This window comes from Camelina sativa, chromosome 17, assembly GCF_030686135.1.
Source record: "Camelina sativa cultivar CO46 ecotype springtype chromosome 17, ASM3068613v1".
Lineage (NCBI taxonomy): Eukaryota > Viridiplantae > Streptophyta > Magnoliopsida > Brassicales > Brassicaceae > Camelina > Camelina sativa.
The window spans coordinates 16,030,017-16,048,211 of NC_141896.1; the positions used below are offsets into that span (position 1 = coordinate 16,030,017).

At 35.4% G+C, this 18,195-nt stretch overlaps 3 protein-coding genes and 1 pseudogene across 4 annotated transcripts; 3 read left to right on the plus strand and 1 right to left on the minus strand.

Moving 5' to 3' along the window:
- The first annotated feature begins 3,584 nt into the window (after nucleotides 1-3,584).
- LOC104757453 (primase homolog protein-like) lies at nucleotides 3,585-5,796 on the plus strand. Its single transcript, XM_010480194.3, has 9 exons — nucleotides 3,585-3,899; nucleotides 4,082-4,149; nucleotides 4,248-4,331; nucleotides 4,521-4,604; nucleotides 4,716-4,790; nucleotides 4,889-5,005; nucleotides 5,109-5,156; nucleotides 5,241-5,390; nucleotides 5,486-5,796. Exons 1-9 carry the CDS (start codon nucleotides 3,887-3,889, stop codon nucleotides 5,555-5,557), a joined length of 711 nt encoding a protein of 236 aa, XP_010478496.1. The 5' UTR covers nucleotides 3,585-3,886; the 3' UTR covers nucleotides 5,558-5,796.
- A 235-nt stretch (nucleotides 5,797-6,031) lies between these two features.
- On the minus strand, nucleotides 6,032-7,208 carry LOC147923844 (transcription factor bHLH52-like; annotated as a pseudogene).
- Nucleotides 7,209-9,188: 1,980 nt separating this feature from the next.
- Nucleotides 9,189-14,012, plus strand: LOC104757455 (primase-helicase Twinkle, chloroplastic/mitochondrial). 2 transcript variants are annotated; one of them, XR_015585765.1, is made up of 19 exons: nucleotides 9,189-9,614; nucleotides 9,963-10,096; nucleotides 10,261-10,316; nucleotides 10,401-10,458; nucleotides 10,552-10,644; nucleotides 10,775-10,858; nucleotides 11,060-11,140; nucleotides 11,246-11,311; nucleotides 11,396-11,509; nucleotides 11,604-11,651; nucleotides 11,728-11,874; nucleotides 11,969-12,151; nucleotides 12,234-12,365; nucleotides 12,448-12,508; nucleotides 12,646-12,729; nucleotides 12,861-12,992; nucleotides 13,077-13,308; nucleotides 13,399-13,466; nucleotides 13,686-14,012. XR_015585765.1 is itself a non-coding variant. In XM_087493914.1 (19 exons), exons 1-19 carry the CDS (start codon nucleotides 9,320-9,322, stop codon nucleotides 13,747-13,749), a joined length of 2,136 nt encoding a protein of 711 aa, XP_087350040.1. In that variant the 5' UTR covers nucleotides 9,198-9,319; the 3' UTR covers nucleotides 13,750-14,012. The 2 variants fall into 2 exon arrangements, 1 of the variants encoding a protein (XP_087350040.1); XM_087493914.1 differs by having other exon boundaries at nucleotides 9,198-9,614; nucleotides 12,448-12,512.
- Nucleotides 14,013-15,007: 995 nt separating this feature from the next.
- LOC147923845 (patellin-4-like) lies at nucleotides 15,008-18,195 on the plus strand. The gene is made up of 4 exons (XM_087495694.1): nucleotides 15,008-15,668; nucleotides 16,149-17,306; nucleotides 17,397-17,660; nucleotides 17,750-18,195. The coding sequence occupies exons 2-4, from the start codon at nucleotides 16,158-16,160 to the stop codon at nucleotides 18,005-18,007; spliced, it is 1,671 nt and encodes a 556-aa protein (XP_087351820.1). The 5' UTR covers nucleotides 15,008-15,668; nucleotides 16,149-16,157; the 3' UTR covers nucleotides 18,008-18,195.

Below are 18,195 nucleotides of genomic sequence, written 5' to 3' on the forward strand. Positions count from 1 at the left end.
TTAATTAATTTTTCTAATGGTAATTGAATGTAATTTTTTACACATTTTAAGGTTAGTTTCATATTTGTACTTCCCAATTAATATAGTAGGATTATAAAAGATATTTGATTTTTAATTTTATTACAAGATTACAAATAATGATATATTAGACCATTTTTCAATGAAAATGTATTTAGTTATTTGTGTTGATAAATTTCAAACTATGAGACTACAACAATGTTAGTTTTCAAATTTGATAAATTTCTTTTAGTTTTTTTTTCACTTTACTGAAAATAGGCTAAAAAAAAAATCAAGGTTGGTTCCAATTTTACTTTCTTGATTTTTTATGCATTATCTTTTTTTCATTATGTCTTATTGATTATTCATTATACTTTTGTTTAGGTAAATATTAATATCTTATTATTTTATAAATTAATAATAACGGAACTATAATAATTATTTTATAAACTGAACAAAACAATAATTTGAAATTAAAATATATAATCATTTATAAATTTTAGAAATTATACTTTCCAATGTGTTATTTTGCCCAGTTTTTCTACATCACAACTATTCTATAAAAAAAAAACACAAACAAACAAATATCTGTTGCAAATTACATTCTACTTTATAATATAATAAAATATGCTTTAACAAAAATATGCTTTAACCAAAAAAAAAAAAATGCTTTAACAAAAAAAAATATAATAAAATATGTTAAATAATTACTTTAAAAATTGTTATTTAGATTACTGAAAAGAGGTATGAATCAAACGATGATCTACAAATAACCAATGATCATAATTTACACACAAACGACTGAATTATTTCACACACAAAAAGTTAATTCAAAGAATTATAACCAATGATCACTATTTACGACTTCGGAAACAAAAGAGGGGATAAGCTTAAATTATTATTTGGCATAAAAATTATTATTTGGCATAAATATTATTTAGGTAAAAATTTTTAAATTATTATTTGGAAACAAAAGAGGGGATAAGCTTAAATTATCATATAACTGATTAAATTATTATTTTCGGATGAATAGTGAATACCAGTAATTACATAAAATCATAGTTTTAGGTAAAAGCAAAACCAATGTGACAAATTTTTATTTGGCATGTTAATTAGCTTGTAATTTGTTATAATAATCTGATTACAACCATGTCAACCAACCACCAACAAAGAAAAATTGATTCTTTGAAGGATCAATATGCAAGAGCTTTGCAAACTCTAAATGAATCACTTTGACAATTCCAGACTCAAAATTGAACAACTAGCTTACTGTGTTTGGTTTATATATTTAGGAGATTGTGTGATTAGGCAAGTAATTCTTGTGAAAATAAGATTTGTTTGTGTTTGTTTCAATCTGCTCTGCTGACAAAAATATTTAAAAGCTCAGACTTGAAAGTATGGATAGACCAGTTCCTCCTAGGTGTCAAGTTTGCAGCCTCAGACGTAGAGGTCGTTGAAGATTTTTCAATCAACAGCACTTTGTACGCAACTTGGTTATCTGGTTCGATCTGTTTGCAGATTATACACCATCACGTTGAACAATAGTTCCCACCTAGACATCATATTTATTAATATTACGTAACAAAACTGCGCTTTTTATTGAGATTGAAGAAAATCATATTTTTATACATCAACATAGATGTATTTTTTAAAAATAATATTTTTATACATCATATTTATAAATCAAATTTCACACATTATATTTTTTAAAAATAATATTTTATACATTATACTTTTTATAAAATATATTTTCAAAAAAATATTTTAAAAGATCATATTTTTAAACATCATATATTTTAAATCATATTTTTATATATTATTTTTTTATAAATAATACTCTTGAACATAATATTTATACATTATATTTTTATACATTATATTTTTTTGTTTTCAAAATTTATTTCTATTTCAGATTTTCATTTTTTACTAAAAATCGAACTTAACTAAAATAAAAATTTGGACTTTTGTTTGTCTACATAAAGTTTGTGTCAATCTAATAATGAGATACAACAGTATGGCAATTGACCCAATTTTGGGTCAATTTAGTGTATTTTCACATAAATTAAAGGAAAACCACCAAAGCTAATTAATTTAAATCACACTCTATATCTTGCACTGATGGTGTCCATTTATTGTCTCCAATAGAGTCTATCTATGAGTCTCTGAAAAATGCAGAGGATATTTCTCAAACTCATCGAGGGTGAAGTCTGAACTAGAACTGAATTGGAGTTTTGGTTTGGAATTTGTAAGAGAAGCTGGAGTTTGGGTGTGGGATCGGACAGTTTTGTTCCCAACACACCATCTTGCTGTGAGTTCTTCCTCTGTTTAATCCCATTCCTAAACCATAAACATTGAAACAGATCACTGCACGTCTGCACCTAAAGATAAGTCTTAACTGTCCATCGAAACATCCATAAGTTAGATCTCTAGAAAACAGTTTGATATGTGAATAAGTGGAAACTGTTTTACCTTGGGATAGTCTTAGTACCTCTAATGGTGGAGAGAAAATAAATGTACTCTATACAAATCTATGATGAACAAAATTATGCCTATGGATTCCACCCCTGAACGCTTTACATGGTCTGCAGTTTTGCGGGTTTGCTGTCTTTGACTTTGAACAGGGTAGGTTCTTGTTGATGATGCCCACATGCATAGCAAGCAGAAATATAAATTGAGTTCTAAGCAGAAGGAATCCTGAAGACAATAACGAAGCTACATTTCAAGTAAAGAGAAGGAGAATCTAAGAACCTCGGGGATGAGTATTAGCGCTAATGAGTATGATAGATTGGATGTTTGACTTCTGTGTTGTTTGCATCATGTAAGCAGAGAACTGATTGTGTAAACTCAATGACATCAATTTGCATCCCGTGGAAAGGGATTTATGATTTTTTCACACGTATGTTTGCTGCATGAACAAGAACTCCAGGAAGATAGGAATTAAGCCGAGCAAAAACACAAGACTTCTCAATCACTTCCCAATCACCAAAAGTTCCAGGAACATGAACTCCAAGAAGATAGGAACTCCAAGAAGAACTCCATGGCTTCATTGGGATTGCTGCGGGTAATCCGTTCATTGTATGTAACCCTAGCACGGGGAAATTCACTTACTTAACAGGGCTATGCACATCCTTTGGGATACGTTCCTCTTGATGATCAGTTCAAAGCATTAGACAGAGCAACCTGATTTTCTAGTGCACGAGGTTATAACACTTGAGGAGGAGAATCTTCATGGAAATAAGAATCTTGTGATTGTGTGTTTTGACGTTAAGACATGAGAGGAATAGTTTTATCAAAGCGCCTGTGGAAGTTGTGTGTTGGGACATATTGATAGAATACAAAGGGAAGTTTAGCTTCCATTGCAAGACACTCTTTTGCTGATTTGCACAGTTTTGATTTATGGGGGATACTAGAAGATGTGGATAAACATGATTGGTCCAAGCAAACATTTAAGCTTCCCTTCCCTTATGAGTAAACCCAAATTATTATTATTATTATTAAAAAAAAAAAACAAAAATCTCCCAAAATCACCCTAAGATTTTCCTTTAATCTCACTAAATTTAATCACAAACTAACTTTTCCTTCTTCTTAAAATAAAAAGTCTACAATTTCACCAAATTATTAAAAAAAAAACTCACTTAAACCTCACAAAAATCTAAAATTTCCTAAATTCCATAAAACTCTCTAAATTTCCTTAATTAATAATTACCAATTTGATGAGGACACAAAGAACAAAATAAAAAGGAAATATTGTCATATATAAACAGAGAACTACTGAAATTCTCTTCAACCCTAAACAGAGAACTACTGAAATTCTCTTCATCTCCCATCACCAAATTGAAGATCTAAAAACTATTCAGAACACCTAATCTCAAATTCAGATTCTAAAACTATGAGTTTACCAGGTACGCTTTCGTTATTACAGAGCTTCAAGTTTTATGGAATCATCATAAACTACTTTTTTGCCGTATTCCTCTGTTGCCTCCTAATTATAGGAATTTGTTTTCATGTTTTGCGAATTTGCCGGGGGTTTTTTGTTTTCTTCTTTCTTTGTGGTGCGATTGACTCGGTTAATTGGTTACTGCAGATCCAATTGCGAATGTTGAAGAAAAAGTTACGGTGAAGAGTTTAGACCTAAAACCTCTTTGTGATGAGGTTTGTTTGTCTTCTTTTGTGAATTCTTCATTTATTTGTAGTTATATAATATGAGTTTTGATTAATTTCTTTTGTGTTCTTTGTATCTTATGCTTCAGGTTAAAGAGTATTTCGCTGGAAGGTCGATTTCAGAGAAAACACTCGAGAGAAATCGGGTTATGCAGAAAATCATAGGTGGTGAGGTACGTACCCCCTTACCATCTTATTCTTCTTCCCAAAGTTTGACTTGGGCACTCATTGCAATTACAAGTTAGATTCTTGTCTTAAGGAGGATGCTTGGTTCTGGTCCCGTACGTGTGTGTCTAGCTAGGACGACTCTGTTATTATATATTTACGTTCTTACCTCTAATTTCTTGCTACATTAATGGCAGATTGTGATTGCTTTTACGTATTGGGAAAGAGAGGAGCTTGTGACTTGCAAGTACCGGTGGTATCTAACTAGGAAGTTCAGTCTGGTAATTCACGTCATACAAATTCCCTTCTCTTAATATATATAGCTAGGGAAGCATTACATGCATTATGAACAACTCTCACATACTTTCTTTTTTACTTTGAATTCACTTCAGGAAAGGAAAACATGGGTAGCACGGAGGATCTTGTATGGGGTTGATGACATAGAACAAGCATCTGAAATCATTATAGTATGTCTTCTCTTCCGTACGTTCATCTCCTTTATATATATACATGATGATCATATGATCGATCGACGAACTTTACTGTGAACTTTTGTATATTATAGGTTGAAGGGGAATCTGATAAACTTGCAATGGAAGAGGCTGGTTTTCTCAATTGTGTCTCTGTTCCTGATGGAGCTCCAGATTGTGTTTCTTCAAAGCCAGTCCCACCTGAATCCAAGGTTTGCCTTGGTCTTGTTCTATGTTTCATACTTTTTTTTTTTGCTTTCTTTCCATTCTCTCTTATTTGGTTCCTTAATCATTTTACTGTTTCTGTGATGTTAGGACAAGAGCTTTAAGTATCTATGGAATTGCAATGACTATTTGAAAAAGGTTTGTGAAAATTTTGTTTTTTTCTGGTTTGATGTGATATTATTGGTATATACAAACATCTCAAATGATTTCTCTATTTCGTAGGCGTCTCGGATTGTTATTGCTACTGATGGAGATGTACCTGGTCACTGTCTGGCTGAAGAACTTGCACGGCGTTTGGGGAAAGAAAGATGTTGGCGTGTCAAGTGGCCCAAGAAAAGTGATGAGGATAAACATTTCAAAGATGCAAACGAGGTCAGATTATATTTTATGAAATCGCTTTTCGTGGTTACTTTTGGTTTAAACGACCAACAATGAGTTTTTTTTTTACTTATGATTTGTTTTATCAGGTGCTTATGTCTATGGGACCTCATGTACTCAAGGAAGCTGTTCTAAATGCTGAGCCATACCCTATTCTATAGAAGGATTTGAAGAGACATGATGACTTCTAATCATAGAATACATGGACACAAGTACGGTGTTTCAATGGGGTGTAAGAGTTGAAGTCATGCACTTAATTTCTTTAACAATGGGACGGCAGTACACCGAACCTTTAAGATAGATATTAGTGGCAGCGCACATTCTATAAACCAATGTGATAACTGACAATGGTATATAGTAATTTTTGTTTGTTTAAATAAGAAATTTAGATTCTAATCGAGAAGTTATATAGTTGTTTCCGCGCTGGTACACTAAAACACCAAAACTATAAAAGCTGGACATCTTAGTCCGTAAAGACCAAAACTGTAAAATTTGGTTTCGGACCGTTCATTTTTTCGCATATCAAAATCAGGAGGGATGAGTGATTTGATGTGTGAGTCACAGTAAAATCTTTGTGGATTTGATATAACATAACACTTTTGGATAAAAGCAAACGGATTTACATTAGTTAAGAGGACAATTAACCAATGATTAAACTCTACCGCTAATGTAGAAACTACTACAAGAAACAAATTAGAAACAGACACAACCAGGCAAGTTAAGAATTTGGACATTCGAGCCTCTGGATAAAATCGAAGCTAGTTCATCAGATCTGCTCACAACAACTTATTTAGGTCTCGAGAAATCCTAGGGTTTCTCAAGATGCATTCTTCGGCTTTTAGGACTTGAACCATTTCCCTAGGAACCACACACACTTCTTCTGTTGATAGCTTTTCCTGAATTCCTTGAGACGCAAGCAAAAACTGCATTTCTCTTCCCACCTTTGAACTCTCCCAAGTCTGCAAAATTAAAACAAATGTTGCATAAGTTATAAAATAGATAGATTCGGTGGAGATTCATTTGGATTCATGTTTTATCTTTATACCTGCACATTGGTCTGCTTTAGTTGAAAAATCTCAATTTGAGCCTGCAAGAACTTGACATATTTAGCTGCGGCTTGGAACATTTCGGCAGTGTTGTGTTTCTGGCTTCCAGGGATCAGTTTTCCGAGCTCATGAGTCTTCTCTGTGATTCTTCTTCTCCTCTTTCTTGCTGCGATGCTCTGAGCAGAAAGCTCCGGTTTCTTGGTATCACATTTATCACTCCACCCCACTTTGAATGCCGGAGAGAAGTCAGGAACAAGAAACTCGGAAAAGTTTGAAGTCTCGGTGATGAAGGAATCCAAGAGATTAGGATTAGGGCTCGGAAAGAAAGGGTCGTTAGTGTTGAAATGAAAGCTGGAGTTAATGAGCTTTTGGTGTTTTGGCGTGGGGAAGAAGGCATCTAAGTCCTGTGACTCGTTGAAGGCTTCGGTTTTAGGGCCAGGGAGAAAGATGTCTTGGGGAGGAAGAAACGGCTCGTAGAAGTGACTGAACTCGCAGAGAGACGGTGAAAGAGCTTCTTCGAGATGCAATGGCTGATGCAGTTGATGTTGCGGCTGTGCTTGAAAGAAGAAAGTGTCGAGTTCAGGGATAAAACAATCCTCAAGCTGGATTGCATCTGAGTTGGAAAAGTAGCTTAAGCAGTCCATTAGAGACGAAAGAGATGATGAATATAGCAAATGAAGAATGTGAAGCAATCAGGAGCAGTTACTGATGGGGAAGTTTTGGATAACTGAGTAATTAAGAAGACTTAATTAGCTTTAAGCCTTTAACTAATTAAGCTTAGTGTAGTAAACGCAGAAAACAAAGGAAAAGGACAAGAGAAGATATATGATACGAGAGGATCAAAGATTCTGTCTTTTGTTTTCTTGAAGTGAAGTAAGACTTCAGGTTGTAATTAATTTGTAACTTCACTGACTTAACCGTCACGGAAATATATATGAAAGAGAGAGAAGTTAAGGTTTTGGCGAGGATTAAGGAGGGGTTATAGTGGGTTTAGAATTAGCGTAACCACCTCCTTAGTATTAGGCCTTGTTTTTTCTAAATTATTTTCTTAAACACTAAATTCAAGAAATTATTATATTGTAGGATTGAACCTAAATCCTACCATAAATATATATATAGTGTGTTCGAAGAGTTTTGGTGATCATGACCTAGACTAAAAATTTGTGTATAGTGCTTGCTTCTATTATGAAAGTAGTGTTAATCAAACTTTGTGATTGATTGTAGAAAATGTGTACAATAATCATAGTTTGAAAAGATGCATCATTCATTATTTTTCATACACACATTGTCTCTAACTGATCTTCATATTAATTTGGATTAAAATTCTAATACCTAATACGGTCCTTTTGGTTATCGTAATTGTGTTGCCTAATTTTCTTCACTAAAAAAAATATACCTAATTTTATGATTCTTCCAAATCTACACATTTGATATTTTTAGTAATTCTTTTTTATATATTTTGAAGTAATTTATCAAAAGCAATACTAAACTACACCTTAGATTTTTTTGGAGACTTTTGTGATCTAATTCAAAATTATGGTTCAATAATTTAAAATTTTTTCGTAAATTTTTTTTAAAAATTGATTATTCTAAAATTTCACATAAACTAGGAAAACCACTTATCTTTAATTAATTAATAAAGTGTTAATAAAGTGTTAATAAAGTGTTAAACGTTAAGCGGACATCTCTTCAAGGAATTTGAAGAGAGCATCGACTGACAATTCTTTCCAAAAAGTCGTGGCTGTCCATCTCTTCTACAAGCTAGAAGAGTTCGGACGAAATATTAATTGAGGTGAAATACTTTTTTCCACTAGGAATACATAATTTTAATGATTATGAATGTTTACTGACTTTGTAGAATGATGAAAAGGAAGAGATTCTTGTAGTTGAAGTCATTTAGGAGTAACCACTATAATTACATTTGCGGCTGTAATTATATAAACTCGAAACTTCAAAGACTATCTTATCTTAATTTTATGTAGTTGTAAAAGTAAATAATTTTCTTAAACAAATAGCAAAAAATCACTAGATAGATGTCTAGTAAAAGAGAGAAAATTATTGACTTTTTAGGCTTTTATTCACTTTGGCAATATGGATCTAGCCGGACTAATTCGATGGATGAACAAATCTCTTCATTTTATCAACCCATTACTTAAAAGAAAAGAAACAAATAACTCAAGCCAAAACCCAAAATACGATGTGGTCTTGCGCAACTCAGTTGTCCTATCAAAATTGAAATCTCATTTTATGCTTTAGCATGTCACCAGTTAGGCAGTTACTCAGTTAGTGTATCTTCATTGAATAAATTTGTGTGTCCGACGATAATTTATTTATTTTAAGTGATAGTACTAATTTATTATTGTGATCTCTAAAGCAATTAATTAAGTAAAGTAAATTGAGATATATTTATCTTATTATTTTAGCGTTTATATTTTCCGGTGGTGCGATTGACTCGGTAAAAGAGTGAGCTACGGTTTTAGCGGCTAAAGTTGAGATTGGTATTCCACGTTGCTACCTCTTTGACTTTGCCGCCAAGTATCTATAACCCCACTAATTACATATGGGCCAGGCCCAAACTATAACACGCGTTCCCTTTCCCACGTGTCACACTCGCTTTGACTTTGTCGCCAAGTCTTTTTTTCCATAAAATGGGTCGAAATAAATGCAACAGGCCTGAAGCAACGATTAATGGGCCTTTATAATAGAAAGCCCATTTATATCAAAAGAGAGCAGAAATCAAAATCTTCTTCTTCTCTTCTTCTTCCTCCATATGACACAGAGACAGAGGAGGGAAAGAAGCAGAAGAAGAACCCCTAAAACCCTTGAGCAACCACTATGAATAGCTGAAGAGTTATTTCAGTCAATCAATACTTCGAGATGCGATTTTTGCTTCGTCTACCACAAACCCACCTGCGGAAACTCTCTTGCTCGATGTCTGTACTCATGGGTTCCAAACAATTCCTCGAGTTTTGCCTTCTTCCTTCTTTTGCCGTATCCTCTTCTTCTTCTTCGTCGTCTTCTCCTTCTTATTCCCCTGGTAGGCAACTCTCTTCCGTCTCTAGACGATTACTTCCGGTTTTGGCCTCGAGACCCGTGTCCAAAAACAGTCCTTTTCACCAAAGGACCAATGGTTTATCATCTTACACTTCAATCTCCAGGGTTCCAACTCCTGGTATGTGTTAGATGCTTGAGTTCTCTCTTCCGATTTCTGTATATCTTTCGAATTTTGGACATTTAGGGTTTCATTTTTAGTCATTTAGGATTCTATTATTGTTCCTATTGCTCCCCTTTTGCAGTTTCATGCTTCTTGTAATTGAGTCCTCTTGTGTTTCCATGTGTATGCAATTTAGTTTATTAGCTGCTTGCAATACAAAAATTGGTAGTTTACATGCGTTGAATCCCATCCTGGTACTCATTGGAATGAATCAGGAAGTAGCCCTTTGATTTATAAAAAATACAGAAGTAGTAGTCTTCCCGATACAACAAGCTCTAATAATCCCAGCATTTTTCTGCTTTGTAGTTGTTCCTGAAGAAGAAGCAGACAAGAGGGCTGTTTCATCTAAATTAGTTACTTTGAGGCGTAAATTGGCGGAACAAGGAATTGATGCTCAAAATTGCCCTCCAGGACAATATAGTGGCTTGATATGTCCAACGGTATTCCTTTTAGAGTCTTTCTCATATCCCTATTTGATTAGTCATAAATTGAGTACTATGTGAATGTTGCTTTCATAGATGTTTGCTCTTTCTTGTTGGATTCTTGTTGAGTATCTGAAAAAAAGACTAATTTAGATTGTCGACTGTTGTTGTTGGTACATCAGTGTGGAGGTGGAGACTCTTTAGAGAAAAGCTTGTCACTTTTCATTGCCTCGGATGGGTATGCTATCTTGATATCTCATTAATTGAGTTTTTGGTTTTGAACTTGCTTTGCATGAGACTGTAGTTAATCATGACTTTGTAGATCGTCAGCTACATGGAATTGCTTTCGGGGGAAGTGTGGGTTGAAAGGGGGAGTAAAGGTGAGCTGCGGTGGTTAAGTACAAATACGAGACCAACATTTTATAAAGTAATAATTGATTATAGTTTGAACTTATCCTCATTCCTGTTTGCAGGCGGATGGTAGGTTGCCATTTGCTGAGCCAAAAGAGAAGGTTGAAAGAAAAGTTACGGTGGACAGTTTAGAGTTAGAACCTCTCTGTGATGAGGTGCTTGTCTTCTTTTACATGTCTCTTTTGACATGCTTATTCTTATTCTTTCTTCGGTGTCTACTGAACTTTCTGAACTCTTCGTTTATATGAGTTTGATAATATTATTGTATTCTTGGTTATGCTTCAGATTCAAGAGTATTTCGCTGCAAGAGCGATTTCAAGGAAAACGCTTGAGAGAAATCGGGTTATGCAGAAAAGAATAGGTGATCAGGTACCTTACGAGTATTCTTCTGAATTGGAGATTTATTTCTGTCTTAGGATTTTAAAGGACCTGTTACTGTCTTGATTGCAATTTAGAAATCCTGATTTATCGTGTTACATTCTTATTTATGGAACATGCTTGGTTCTGGTCCTGTGTGAATCTGTTGTTATTTTACTTACCTATAATTTCCTGTTAAATTATATGCGGCAGATTGTGATTGCTTTTACGTATTGGCAAAGAGGGGAGCTTGTGAGTTGCAAGTACCGGTATCTAACTAAGAAATTCTTTCAGGTTCACGTCAGACCAATTCCCTTCTCAATAGCATACATGAAAAACTCTTGAGCTTTCTGATTACGACTGTTCTCTTACATGCTTTTTTCTTTGACTTTCTTTCAGGAAAGGGATACACGGAGGGTCTTTTATGGGCTTGATGACATAGAAAAAGCATCTGAAATCATTATAGTATGTCTGCAGTTATCTCCTTTAAATGATCATATGAACTGGGAAGAGCATTATTTTAACTTTTTGGGCAAAATTTAACTTTAGGTGGAAGGGGAAATAGATAAACTTGCAATGGAAGAGGCTGGTTTTCGCAATTGTGTGTCTGTTCCTGATGGAGCTCCAGCGTCGGTTTCTTCAAAGGAAACCTCACCTGAAAAGGTTTGCCTGGTCTTCTAGGTTTCATACTTTACATCTCTTTTAAATATTCTCTCTTATTTGATTCCTTAAGCATTTTACTGTTCTGTGAAGCTAGGACACGAAGTATAAGTTCCTATGGAATTGCAATGACTATCTAAAAAAGGTATGTGATAACTGATTATTTAGTTTTATGTGTGACTGTTTGAATGCCAATCTTCCTTAAGTTTTTTTATTCGTAGGCGTCTCGAATTGTTATTGCTACTGATGGAGATGGACCTGGTCAAGCTCTGGGGGAAGAACTTGCACGGCGTTTGGGGAAAGAAAGATGTTGGCGTGTCAAATGGCCGAAGAAAAATGAGGAGGAACATTTCAAAGATGCAAACGAGGTCAGATAGATTTATGTAAATTTTATGAATTTGCTTTTGTGGTTACTCTGGTTTAAATGACCACAATGATTCCTTACTTGGATGATTTTCGTAGCTGCTTATGTCTGAGGGACCTCATTTAGTCAAGGAGGCTATTCTAAATGCTGAGCCATACCCTATACAAGGATTATTCGCTTTCAAAGATTTCTTCGATGAAATTGATGCATTCTATCATCGAACACATGGATACGAGTATGGTGTTTCAACGGGGTGGAAAACTTTGGACAACTTCTATAGTGTAAGCTTTGAAGTCATGTTATTTATTTGATATTGTTGTAGGCTCATCAACTATGTGATATATTAAATTTGCTCTTGATCAGGTTGTGCCAGGAGAGTTGACTGTTGTTACAGGTGTTCCTAATTCTGGAAAGAGTGAATGGATTGATGCTCTGTTATGCAATCTAAACCATAGTGTTGGCTGGAAATTTGCTCTCTGTTCAATGGAGAATAAGGTGTGTTTCTGACCTTGTCCTTGAATGGGAAAACTGCTTTGTAGTAGCTTTACCTGATTGTTCTTGTTCGCGCTGCTTCCAGGTACGAGATCATGGCAGGAAACTTTTGGAAAAACATGTACAGAAACCATTCTTGATGCAAAGTAAGCCTCTTTATTTTGAAAAGACCCTCACAATCTGATTGAAGCCAAGAACTGTTGCTCTTGTAATGTCTGAACTTGTACTTTAACTTTGTTCTTTCTTGAAAGTGGTGTTTATGTTTTTCCTTTTTTCTCAACAGTTACGGAAGAGCTGTCCAACGGATGAATGTTGAGGAGTTGGAGGAAGGGAAAGAGTGGTTGAATGACACCTTCTCTCTCATAAGGTAAAATATTCAGCTTTAATTGAACTTGACTCTCCGCTGATACAAAAATATGTACCTAAAGACCTGGAAAGTCGCATTACTTGGACATGATATGGTAAATATTTTGGTGTTTGGGTCTCATGACTAATCAGATGTGAGATGGATTCACTTCCAAATATTGAATGGGTTCTGGAACGTGCAAAAGCGGCTGTTCTTCGTTATGGGATTCGAGGACTTGTTATAGATCCTTACAATGAGCTCGACCATCAACGTACTACACGCCAGTGAGTGATGAAAATGTTTTCACTTCAATCAATTTTACATTCTTTCCTTTCTGGAACATGATAGATTTCTATTTGTTTTGATAGGACGGAGACAGAGTATGTTAGCCAGATGCTTACAAAGATCAAACGCTTTTCCCAACACCACTCCTGCCATGTCTGGTTTGTCGCTCATCCAAAACAGTTGCAACAATGGGATGGCAGTGCACCGAACCTTTACGATATTAGTGGCAGCGCACATTTTATAAACAAATGTGACAATGGTATAGTAATTCACAGAAACCGCGATGAAAAAGCTGGACCTCTTGATCTAGTACAAGTGGGTACCAATCCCTTCATCTTCATCTATAATGTATATTAAAAATTGCCTTCGTATTGTGTAAAGTTCCTAACTATTTGTATGTTTCAGATTTGTGTGAGAAAAGTACGAAACAAGGTTGCAGGACAAATTGGTGATGCGTACTTGTGTTACGATAGGTACATAAGCTTTCCAAGTATCTTCTTATTCCTACAAATCTAACTTAACGGACTGAACAAGATTTTGTATACTACTTTGGCACTGAAAACTAGTTGAAGTTATTCCAAAGTACTCAAAGTTTAGATTAAAGAGCTGAGCGCTTCACGCCGTAGAGAATTTTTGCCTAGAACACCAAACCTTTGTCAAAACTCTGTTAATGAAATTGTTTTTTTTGACAGGGCAACTGGTTTGTATTCGGATTCTCCAGAGACGCCTGAGATGAGATTAAACAAGCGGCACTGATCAGTTTAAAGGCCGTCAAACACGTTGGACATAGCGTATGGATAACATGTGTCAACTAAATTTTTATTCCTCTTGGTTACCATTGGTGAGGAAAAAGATTTTCTCGTGAGAGGATTCTTGTAGCCCTTTGTTTTAAAACAGACTGTCTCGGTTGAAAAGACAAGATTCTAGCTCTATGTAATGTGGATCGTCGTGCTTCTCTCTCTTGTGCCTGGTGGGTCTGGTCCAGGTCCAAAATGCGACTTAATTCGATTTTTTGTACAGCTCTTGTGATATTTTTTGTGCTCTGTCTCATTCTATAGTTTGTTCTGTTTCTCTCTGTCTCTGTCTCCTCCTTTAGTTGCGGCTGATTTGGCGGGGTGAATTAGCTTAGCTGTAAACGGTTTGACTTCAACTACCTCTCTGTGTTATTGTTATGCAAACTTCTTTGCAAATTGCTTCAATTATTTCCACTGTTTAGCCCTACTTCTTTGTGTTTTGTCAATCTAATTGATTTTGTGAGTATATTACTATATTTTATGATAGTAGATAGAATCAGTTGCGGCGGTGCCACTATAAATGTCATCATATAATCATTGCGACGTCGTAATGAAAATAGGAATATAGGTGGAGATTTGGAAATATTTTATTCGCGGCGTCAAAGGATATGTCTTGGACCAAGATTATTGATAATATCTCTAGTGTAGTAGAATATCCAATTAGTGATCTGTCTAATTGTAAACGCATTTTCATTATCAGCAAAACAAAACAAATGACCTTTAGAGAAGCTTATTTGTGTTAATCTTGTATTCTTAAATTAGAGATAAGTTCATGATTTGTTGTTCCAGTCCGGAGAAGTCGAACTTACAGGAATATTAACAAGTAAATTTGGAAATTAAGAGACTAATTTTCAGATCACCTAATAATCTGATTTACATGGACACATTTTGATTATATATACGAAGCTCATTCATATGGAAACTGCAGCTCATTAATTAAAATAAAAATAAAAATAAAGATATGATTAGTGTGTCTTTAAATTAGCTTTGTTGGCAAACTGGGTTGTCAACAGCTAAAACATAATCTTTACTTGCCCAATAAAGGAGAACGTATAATACTGAAATCATGAATTTTAAGGTCGACTAAAAATAAGAGTCAAGAGTTGGAAAAAAATAAAGAACCGTTACAAAGGAAAAGATTCTTCTCCACTAGCAGCAGCACATTATACATGGTACTTTCTAATTATATATATAAAAAAAATCTGACTTAATTTAGAATCAAGTGTTTAACTCTGTAAAATTAGAAAGGAAACAAAAATACTTAAAAAAAATTCACAACACACACACAAACAAAAAAAACAAAACAAAAGTGACTTTGGTTTGTGAACGAAACATGGTAACACATCCGTCCGTTGCGCCGAACATACTCTGTCGAGTACCACACGTGTCGTCCTCTCGTTGGATAAACAGATCAGCGTAGACGACCGTTGAGAAGAACATGAGAAGCGAGACCCGTGGGGACCCCTGCCGCAGAAATATATCTTTGTTAAGAAAAATAAAAAGAAATTTGCCAGGCTGGCGTATCTGTGCCAGCGTGGATAATCCAACGGCTGTGGTTGGTTCCTTCGGTTTCTTTACTGGTAGGGTCCATATCATGTGACCGTTGCTAAGAGTCGGTGGGGTCTACTCACCTCGAAACCCCCTAGGGTTTTTTTTTTTTTTGTTGTTAATTTTCTTTCTTGGTGCTTGCTTTTGGCTGCATAAATAAAATCTCTTCTCTCTCTTTTTATAAGTCATAAAACCTTACGACCTTTTTTTTCTCTCTGCAGCCCAAAAACAAACTTAAAAACACAAAGAAGAAGAAGGTGAATTAGAGAGAGATTCGTAAGGAAGAAACCTCTTTCCCAGAATCAGAGAAAGCCGTGTATCATCTTCTTTTAGGTCGGTTCCTCTCTTCTTTATTCTTTTTTTTTTTTTTCCCTTCTATTTAGAAGAAGCAGTTAACAATTCGAGTCTTTATTCTCTTGTTTTTTTTTTCTTTTTCTTTAGTCTTTATTCTCTTGTTATATCTCTTAGTTTCTCGATTTTTTTTTTTTATAATCGAAACACACAGAAAATTTCTTGAGCTAGGTTTCTCTTGGGTTAAAAAAAAAAATAGAAAGTTTCAATCTTTTTTCCTGGAATCTATTTTGGTTAGTTCCTGATTCGAAAATTGAGAAACTTTAAGTATTATTATAGGATTCCTTTTTGTTTTTGCTGTTTGATTTCGTTAATTTTTTAGGGTTTAGCAAGAATCACGTTTTTTTTGGATTTTAGATCTCAAGTAATCGAGAAAGTGAATTGGTTTTTAAGGGTTATTACTCTGGTTGATTTTTATAATTTGGTGACTAATATATTGTTTAAATCTTGCTTTACTAACAGGGTTTAAAGATGACTGCTGAAGTTAAGGTTGAGGAGAAACAGGTGGAGTCTGAGGTTGTGATTGCTCCTACTGTTGTTCCTGAGGAGACTACTGTGAAATCTGTTGTTGTGGGGGAGGAAGAAGAAGTCAAAGCTGTGGAAGAAGATGAGAGCAGCAGCAAGCCTAAGGGTGTTGAGAAGAGTGCCTCTTTTAAAGAAGAGAGTGATTTCTTTGCTGATTTGAAAGACTCTGAGAAGAAGGCTCTTGGTGATCTCAAGTTGAAGCTTGAGGAAGCTATTGTTGATAACACTCTCTTCAAGACCAAGAAGAAGGAGACCTCCTCTCCTGTTAAGGAGAAGAAGGAAGAGGCCGTGAAACCTGAGGTAGAGAAGAAGAAGGAAGAAGAAGCAGAGGACAAGGTTGAAGAAGAGAAGAAATCTGAGGCTGTTGTTGTTACCGAAGAAGCTGCAAAACCTGAGGCTGCTGTTGTTACAGAGGAGATAACGCCCAAGGAAGAGGTGAAGACTGCTGAGACTGTTGTTGAGAAGGTAGACGAAGACACTAAGGAAGAAGTGAAAGCTGAGAATGAAGAAGAGAAGAAAACCGAGGATGTTGTAGTTACAGAAGAAGTGAAAGCTGAGACTGTCGAGGAGGAGGAAGCAGATGAGTCTGTGGATAAGGACATTGAGCTGTGGGGAGTGCCATTGCTTCCAAGCAAAGGAGCTGAGGCCACTGACGTGATCCTCTTGAAGTTCTTAAGAGCAAGAGACTTCAAAGTCAACGAAGCCTTTGAGATGCTGAAGAAAACCCTTAAATGGAGGAAGCAACACAAGATTGATTCCATCCTTGGAGAAGACTTTGGGGAGGAACTTGCCTCTGCGTCTTACATGAACGGTGTTGACCGCGAGTCCCACCCTGTTTGCTACAATGTCCACAGCGAGGAGCTTTACCAGACATTTGGAGCAGAGAAGAACAGAGAGAAGTTCTTGAGATGGAGGTTTCAGCTCATGGAGAAGGGTATCCAGCAGCTTAATCTGAAACCAGGAGGTGTTACTTCTCTTCTTCAGATCCATGATCTCAAAAACGCTCCTGGAGTGTCAAGAAAAGATCTTTGGGTTGGAATCAAGAACGTCATCGTAACTCTGCAGGACAATTATCCGGAGTTCGTGTCTAGAAACGTGAGTTCTATCAATCCATCCTCATTTTGGGATTCATTGGTTTGGTCTATTGACTTTGTCTAATCGTTTGTTTGTTTTGTTATATTGCAGATATTCATAAATGTTCCGTTCTGGTTCTACGCCATCAATGCTGTCCTCTCGCCATTCTTAACTCAAAGAACCAAGAGCAAGTTTGTTGTGGCTCGTCCAGCTAAGGTCACAGAGACTCTTCTCAAATACATTCCAGCTGAGGAGCTTCCAGTTCAGTACGGTGGGTTTAAAAGAGATGACGATACCGCATTCACCAACGAAGCTGTCACTGAAGTTGTTGTTAAGCCTGGATCATCTGAAACCATTGAAATCCCAGCTCCTAAGGTAAAACATAATCAAGAAACCAAACCTTATCTTTTTTAAAGAAGTTTGTCAATCCTTATCTCTTTCTTATAATTTGTTTGTTTCCATAGACTGAAGGTACATTGGTATGGGACATAGCGGTTTTGGGATGGGAAGTGAACTACAAGGAAGAGTTTGTGCCGACCGCTGAAGGAGCTTACACCGTAATTGTCCAAAAGGTGAAGAAGATTGGAGCAAATGAAGAAGCGATCAGGAACAGTTTCAAGAACAGTCAGGCTGGGAAGATTGTTCTTACGGTCGACAATGTCTCCAACAAGAAGAAGAGAGTTCTGTACAGGTACAGAACCAAGACTGAAACCTCTTCCTGAAGTAGAGGCTTCTCTCTGCAACTTATAAGCAGTCTCTGGATATATAATATTCTTTTTATAAATTCAAAGTTTGGTGTTATTATTATTTATTTTTGAGTGATATGTGCGAGAAAGAAAGAGAGATACTGCCATTGTTTCATTGAAAATTCAATCTTTTGTTATGAGATTTATATTCTCTTCCGTTTCAA

Coding starts and splice junctions, on each gene's coding strand:
- LOC104757453 (XM_010480194.3), top strand. Junction 4,791..4,888: donor AAGCATCTGAAATCATTATA/GTATGTCTTCTC, acceptor TGTATATTATAG/GTTGAAGGGGAATCTGATAA. Junction 5,157..5,240: donor GCAATGACTATTTGAAAAAG/GTTTGTGAAAAT, acceptor TCTATTTCGTAG/GCGTCTCGGATTGTTATTGC.
- LOC104757455 (XM_087493914.1), top strand. CDS start 9,320: ATGCGATTTTTGCTTCGTCTACCACAAACCCACCTGCGGAAACTCTCT. Junction 11,652..11,727: donor GCAATGACTATCTAAAAAAG/GTATGTGATAAC, acceptor TTTTATTCGTAG/GCGTCTCGAATTGTTATTGC. Junction 13,467..13,685: donor GCGTACTTGTGTTACGATAG/GTACATAAGCTT, acceptor TTTTTTTGACAG/GGCAACTGGTTTGTATTCGG.
- LOC147923845 (XM_087495694.1), top strand. CDS start 16,158: ATGACTGCTGAAGTTAAGGTTGAGGAGAAACAGGTGGAGTCTGAGGTT. Junction 17,307..17,396: donor CGGAGTTCGTGTCTAGAAAC/GTGAGTTCTATC, acceptor GTTATATTGCAG/ATATTCATAAATGTTCCGTT. Junction 17,661..17,749: donor TTGAAATCCCAGCTCCTAAG/GTAAAACATAAT, acceptor TTGTTTCCATAG/ACTGAAGGTACATTGGTATG.